This window comes from Cotesia typhae, unplaced genomic scaffold (genome assembly GCF_013202065.1).
Source record: "Cotesia typhae breed Kobodo isofemale line unplaced genomic scaffold, CoteBio_Ctyphae contig_81, whole genome shotgun sequence".
NCBI classification, from domain to species: domain Eukaryota; kingdom Metazoa; phylum Arthropoda; class Insecta; order Hymenoptera; family Braconidae; genus Cotesia; species Cotesia typhae.
The window spans coordinates 423194-431243 of NW_027423768.1; the positions used below are offsets into that span (position 1 = coordinate 423194).

An 8050-nucleotide genomic window follows, 5' to 3' on the forward strand; every position below is an offset into this window, starting at 1 on the left:
TTTTTTTTTTTTTTTTTTTTTTTTGCACAATTCAATTTTGAAATGTCTCGACTATAAATCGTTAGAATTTTCCTCCAGATGTTATAAATCGGCTTAGGTGAGTCCCGTTGCAGATAACGAGAATCGCCAACTGTACGGCGCGTTTTTGAATATCGGCTGTAGCAAATTATAAGACGCCCGCGTCTAAATAATTGCCACTTGGACAAAAGAAAGTGATCTATAAGATTAGAAAACGAAATCAGACTTTATAATACTCGAATATAATATTTTTTTTTTTTTTTTTTTGCAAAAAGAAGCGAGATATTTTAAAATAAAAAAAAAAAATTTGTATTTATTTAATTAAAATTGCTGATGGCAATTTATTGATATAATTGTAATAATGCTTGGACTTTTATTTTCAGGATATTAATAAACTTGCTGACGAGAGTCTTGAGCTGAAACGAGCTCGCGGGTATCGTATCACGGAGTCGCCAACGCGATCAATTGTTATACGGAAACCCCGAGATCAGCGAATGTTAAAAATAAATTTATAAAATTTGATCCGAGGTATGTATAAATTATATTTGATGATTTCGAAATTGACAACTTGTTAATAAAAAAAAATTTTGTTTTAGGAAATGCTAGAGATATTTCAAGAGGAATATGTTTTTATATTGGTTTTGAAAAATTTAGAAAAATCGCAAATAGAAAATAGCGCAAAAATATTTCCGAAAGTAAAAATTTTAAAATTTAGAGAAATTTAAAAATTATTTAAAAATTCCTCAGTTTTTCAAAAAGAACGATAGAAATTTCGTGTTCGAAATCCCACCGCTGCCACCAGTTTTCTTATGTTATGTCCGTAGGCGTTAAAAATGCGGTAGCGAAGTTACGGTGGAGGATCGGACTAACTTTTAAGAATACACATCGAGGGGTTTTTATTCTCGTTGTTAAATTATTTGTTGTGGGAGCTTTCGAGAGACGAAATACCACGCCTTTTGAAGAGACTGAGAATTTTTGTAGAGATTTGATTTTCTTAGATTTAATAGATTAATTTTCACTTACCTTTAGATGGCTTGTTCCTTACTGATCCGGGCCTCGAAGGGCAGCTGGAAGCGCTCTCGAGTCTGGATGTTGAATTTGAGGGCCAGGAATGGATGATTAAGGGCTGCTTTCTCAGTAAAGAACGACTCGAGATTCGTGTAGTTTGTTTTTATTAGAACAGCAGCAACCGGGATGTTACACTTTCACGATAATTTTATTTAGCACTTATGAACTAATTATTTAAATTTTACGCTTTAATTTTCGGTTAACGTCTTTCCAGTTTCCCGCAGGAAAAAGTGCGTAACTGACCGAATAATAATTAAACTTAATGGATTCGAACCGATGTAAATGCGGAGCAAATTAAACGGTTAATCCCTTATATTAACGAATTTATCTATTTTACGTCTGCCGGATGACCGAGACCCGCTTGAACTAAGTGCGGCGCAAATTAGAATAAAAGCACTTACAGACGGCGGCCCGCTTTAACTAAGTGCAGTGCAAATTAATTAAAAGACCTGAATTTAGTTTTATCACGTTCGCCGTATTAACGAGGACCCGCTTGATCTAAGTGCCGTGCAAATTAAACCAAAAGCCTCTACGAACGTGGGCCAGTTAACAAAGATACTTGAATTGAATTAGTTAAAAGACGTTGGGCGGTGGTTGCCGCCTCTTTTAAAAGTTCCCGCTGCTTAGCTTGCAGAAATCCCCATCGGTCAGTCGGCAGTCGCAACGATATTAATTTTAAAGTGGTTTTCGCGCATAGGTGGGTCTTCTAACTAAAGCGGGAATTTTAAATAAAAAGAAAAATTTTCGGGCGGACATAACAACAGAAACACAGACTCCTCAAAAAAAATTAAAAATACAAGATCTAAAAACAGATTTTTACCCTTACAATACAAAAGAACACGACAATACGCAGACTTTACACCATCACCCATCTCGCGTACTCATAAAAAAATAAATAAAAGCATTAATAAAAAAATTTTCAAAATAATTGACAGTTCGGACGACGAATCAAATACGGACGAATCAGAAATTATTAATTCCAAAATATATTCAAATTATTCAGATAATATTAGCACAGATTCCCCCATCGAAACAATTCCCATCATGACAACAAATCACGAAAATGATATGGGAGGAGCAGTACCATGGTCCTCAGAAGAAGGTGGAGACAGACCCCAATACATTACCGTAGAAGCAGTAATCGAAAACAATAACAATCAAAACGATATTACAATTTCAGCACAACCTCATACAACAACTACACCAAACGAAAACTCTCAAACATTACACACACAGCACACATACAAAGACATAAACAAAAATAATATACAGACACAGGTAGAAGAAAACCCTCTACCCTTACGCAGGTCACAAAGAACAAGAAAACCAAAAACATGCTCTTGTGAAACGAACACGGACTCACGCGTACACACACACAAACGCATACCTCACCAAATCAGAAAACTAATTAACAAAAATCAAATAAAACACAATACAATCACAAAGAAAAACCAAAACATAAAACTACCAGACATAATGATTACTTTAGAATCTCTAAAGTATTCAAATAATTACGATAAAATAAAAGAAACAAAAATTAATAAGAGATTGTCATCAATACCCGAACACATGGATCGCGTTAATAAAATAATAAAAGTACTTAAACAAAGCAAACAAAACAAAAACATAAGAAAATCAACACAATCAAGAAAACAGAAAAACTCACACACTCACATACAACCAGACCCCATCATCCCTAACCATTTAGACTCAAGTAACAAAATATTAAAAACAACAACAAGTAAAAGTCAACAAGAAGACAAAACACAGACACCTATACTCATACAAAACATACAAAGCCAACATACAGTTACACAATCAGAAACAGAAAATCCCTGTCAACCCATTCCAAATACGCCAAACACAGACTCAGACATTAATAAAATAATAATAGATAACACTCAACAAAATATTAGCCAAAGAACATATAACTCAACTATATTAGAGTCAGACGAATTTAGACAGCCTTCCCTAAACTTATCTAATCCAATACTAAGCACAGATTCAAGTAGCAAAGATTCAATGGAAAATAGTAACATAAAGAAATACAAAACAAAAAAAGAAAGAAATAATAAATCAACCGATAAAACAAATAACTCATATAAACGTAATAGTTATACTAACAGAACATACAATTCAACCACACGCGAATCACACGAATTCAGACAACCTTCCCTAAACATTTCCAACATAAATCCAACAGGAATTACAGACTCAAATAGCGAAAATTCATTAAATAACAGTAATAGAACAAGAAATAGGATTAAAAACAAAAAGAAAAACAAATCAACAAGTAAAATAAATAGTTTATCAATAAATAACGATTCCACTGACAACGAAGAACAAATAAACAATAACGAAGAGACAAAATCTCAAAACAAAAAGAAATCACAGAAAAACAACACAAACAGAATCCCAAGAAACGATAATAATTTAAATAACGACAAAACAAACGACTCAGATAGCTCTATAGCATCCGAAAACTCAACAATATCAACGACTTTAGTAACGAAAATAACTTCGAAACAAAAGACAATCTACTAATGCAGAAAAACAGTCATCTATGCTTCATAAACGCAGATAGCACCGTATCTAGTGAAATAGGGAGAAAATTAATTAGAGTAGGTCATTTAAATAAATTAAATCCAAATATCAAACACGATATCGGAGACATAATAAAAATGGGTTCTTCAAGAAGAAAAGTTATAGCCGTAGTAACACAAAATCATGATAAAGAAAAACCATTAGAATCAAATTATTTAAAAGCGTTCATAAACTTGAAGTCATTTCTTATAGATAATAATATCAAAACAATTAGTGTATCACAAGGACTCAGTAACTTAAGCGAAGTAGTTTGGTCAAAAATTAAAAGTATCATTACAAAAATTTTCGCAGGAACAGAAATAAAATTTACTATTTGCAGAGAATTAATCATAATACCCCCCATAGAAGAAAGACATAGAATAATGTTAGAAAACCATGAACCTCCTATGTCAGGACACAAAGGTGTGACAAAAACATACAAGAAAATAAGACAAAGATATTTTTGGGACAATATAAAAGTACAGGTAGAAGATTTCGTTCGAAAATGTATTAGTTGCCAGAAAAAGAAACTAGTTAGAATAAAAACTAAACAACCGATGGTCATTACTGACACATCAGCCCAAGTTTGGGATAAATTAGCTCTAGATATAGTAGTTCCCAACAAAATTTCAGCTAATGGTTACTCTTACATCTTAACCATGCAAGACGATCTATCAAAATTTTGTTTTGCGATACCATTGATAACAATGACCGCGAAAGATATCACAGAAGCTTTAGTTGAACATTTTATATGTAAATTCGGTTGTCCAAAAGTCATATTAACAGATCAAGGTCAAGCGTTTATAGGAAAAATAATGACGTGCTTAGCAAAAACGTTTAAAATTAGACAAATAAAAACCACAGCATTTAGACCACAGTCAAACGGCGCTCTTGAGCGTAGTCACCAAGTTTTGACTGACTACATTAAACATTATACTAGCAGAAACGATTGGGATAAGTGGTTACCCCAAGCTACATTAGCATATAACACTAGCGTACACGAAGGTATAAAATTTACACCTTATCAACTAGTTTTCGGTAAAGAAGCCCGATTACCGTCAGAATTTTCTTACCTTGATGAAATACCGACCTACGCAGACTATATCAAAACGCACGCGACCAGACTTTTAGAAACTCAAAAGATAGCCAGAGAAAACCTAGAAAAAGCTAAACAGAAATCAAAAATTCGATATGATAAAAATATACATCCAGTAAAATTTAAAATAGGTCAGAACATATATTTAGCTAAGAACCAAAAGACAGGAAAATTTGACGATAACTATTTAGGACCATATAAAATAACAGAAATATTCCCAGACAGAAACGATATCGAAATAGAAATAAAGAAGGATAAAAGAAAAATAGTCCATTGTGACAGATCGAAAATCGCACATTAATAATAGTACAAAAACAATGCAGATAGCGAAAACAACTACCATAAATACATTTCTCTTACAGGAAGAAATGGAAGCGTCCAAAATTTTTTCCACTTTGCTGATGCTAACCACAACGACAAATGCATTCATCGCATACGATTGCGGAACAGCAGCGACAAACTTTACTACATTGTCATTAATCAACATAAAAGAATGCGAAAAACCCATAACGACTCCTAACATAACAAAATCTAATATTCAGCTTATACAGACAGTAGAATATTCCCACACTAAAGTAATTCAGTGTAAAATTGAAATCAAAAGATCAATCTATTATTGCGGCTCCTGGAGTCACGTAGCGACAGTAGCAAATCCACACATAGAATACATAGAAGAGATATCGAAACCTTACTGTCAAGATATACATAAGACCCGAACACATTTCATGTACGACACGGCAATTCGAGACATACAGCCGAACGGAACGACGATAAGGTCTCTACTCTTTGCAGGAAGAGCAGATAACTCCGGAAACTGTGAAGGATGAAAATACTCGGATCCATACGGGACATACTCAGACGTAGTGGTACAAGGACAGATAAAAATCACAATCCGTGATTACCTAGCCCCAGTAAACTTCAAAGAAAACAGCGTAATCCTAAAATCAGGAATAAGATGTTGGCATGGATCAGAGAAATGTTTGGATACAGAAGGCGGCTACACGTTCTGGGACGTCATAAGGAAAGACGACTGCGAAACAGAAAGATTCAAGGTAGTTTATCAAGGTCAAGCTCAAAGAATCAGGGATAGTTCAGGAAATAAAACCGTCGAATTCTTCGCAGTAACATCAAATCAAATAACGTTTGCGCTAACAAGACAGGAAACACTCTCAGTATGCGGCCACAAATTCTTACGCACAGAGGAACCCAGATTATTCATAATAGAAAGTGACGACAATAATTTTTTACTAAAAAAATCAGAATTAACAACATCAGACATGGACATATTCGCATATGTAAATTCGAAAGTAGTCTATTTAGAAAAACATTTGAGAAAGGACATTGTAGCGAGTTATAACGATGCCATTAAACAACAATGCGAATTAGAAAAAATAGTACTACGAAATTCTCTGGCACTAGCGTCAATAGCGCCTGCAGAATTCGCGTTTCAATTCATGAAAGAACAAGGATATATGGCCAGCGTCACTGGAGAAGTCATCAGAATATCAAAATGCGTACCAGTCGAAGTCAAAACGAGGAAAACGGAAGAATGTTATCAAGAACTACCTGTTACGCTAGGAAACGGTAGCTTCTTCATGTTACCTAGAACGCATCTGCTTGTAAAGACCGGAAATCAGATCGATTGCAACACATTGACGCCTGCGACATTTAACATCAATAATGCATGGTACCAAATTCTACCCCAACTGACGCCAACCATAGAACCAGAAGAAATTAGCCCAAACACAAAAGCAACATGGAAGTACACAGCACCGGAATACTTAGCAAAAAGCGGGCTATACTCAAATGAAGACCTGAGTAAACTAAGAGAAGCAATGATGTTCCCAGTAGAAAGATTCGCAGTAGTAAACACGATAGCCAGAGGAGCAATAGGCAGACAAATAAATGTGCCAGGAATCAACATAAATAGATTCATCGACGAAGTCAATATAGAAAACAAAATTAAAAACATGCTGGCAAAAATACATGGCATTTTCACTGTCATTGGAGATTACAGTTCAGCGATAATAGCAGGCTGTATTATAATAAAAGCTTTCAAGTTTGCCGCCGACACAGTAATACACGCATTGGCACTACACTCCGTATTCGGATGGCGCCTATGGTTACTAGGGTCTATATGGGATTCGTTAACAAACTTCTTGTTACATTCAAAACAAAAATACGAGAAGGAAAAAGAGCAAACAGCCAACAACCCAATAATGTCAAAACTAACCACGGTGGACATAGAAGAAAAAGACCAAGAAGAACAACCGGAGACATCAAGACCGAGAGCAAGAGAGCCGGGGACAAATAAAGTAGACATCGACCAGACAGACAAAACAGTTCAAAGAAAACTATTTCCATAAATCAGCAAATTTCCCTCCTCCCCATTCCATTACCATTTTTTATAAAAAAAAAAAAAAAAAAAAATATTTTATTTTGAAGTCCTTTTATTCAAACAAAAAAAAAAAAAAAAGAGACAGTTTATAAATCGTAAACAGAGAGAAGTAATAACGCACTTGAACAGCTAAAGAAGCTAGGCGATACAAAAGAAAACCCCCACTACAGAAATCATTCCCAGGAAAACTACCCAAAGACACAGTAAAACACACCCACGCAACGCACTGACCAATAACTACAAGGGACCGATGACCCCACCACCGGAAAACGACACTTAGAAAAATTTCACTCTCGTTTTTCACTAATAAATTTTCCTATAGAAACTTATAAAAACTTCCACTTTTATTTAAATAAAAACAAAATTTATTTAAATAATTACCAATTTAAACGTATAATATAAATATAAAACACTTTTTCTCCTATATAGTCAAAAGTCGAAAAGAGAAATTAATAAAATAACACCTTTTTTTTTCCAAAAAAATGTTAATAATAAAATTAACAATTATTTTTAATTAACGAGAAACAATGAAAATTCGAAATAATAATTGATGTACATTTATTTCAGAATAAAAAAAAATTCAAGAAACGATGCTACGTAACACGTACGCATAAAACACAGAGCGTTATACGTATAAGCGAGGTAAAAATAAAAAAATCTTCTAGATAATAGAGAAAAACAAAACAAATCCCTTTAAAAGAAAATAAAATACAATTAAAAATAAATAGTCACAATGACTATTATAAGTAAAACGCATTATTCGGATAAAAACTAAATGATTACTTAATCAACAAAAAAAAAAAAAAAAAAACAAGAGTACATAGTAATCGTTCTATAGTAAATAATAAAAATAAAAGTAGCACTAATTTTTAACAATATATTCCTTT

General features: G+C 33.6%; 1 protein-coding gene across 1 annotated transcript; it reads left to right on the plus strand.

The window, feature by feature from the left end:
- Window positions 1–4052: 4052 nt before the first annotated feature.
- On the plus strand, window positions 4053–7131 carry LOC141533020 (uncharacterized). Its single transcript, XM_074251670.1, has 3 exons — window positions 4053–4664; window positions 5128–5581; window positions 5624–7131. Exons 1-3 carry the CDS (start codon window positions 4053–4055, stop codon window positions 7129–7131), a joined length of 2574 nt encoding a protein of 857 aa, XP_074107771.1.
- Window positions 7132–8050: the final 919 nt, after the last annotated feature.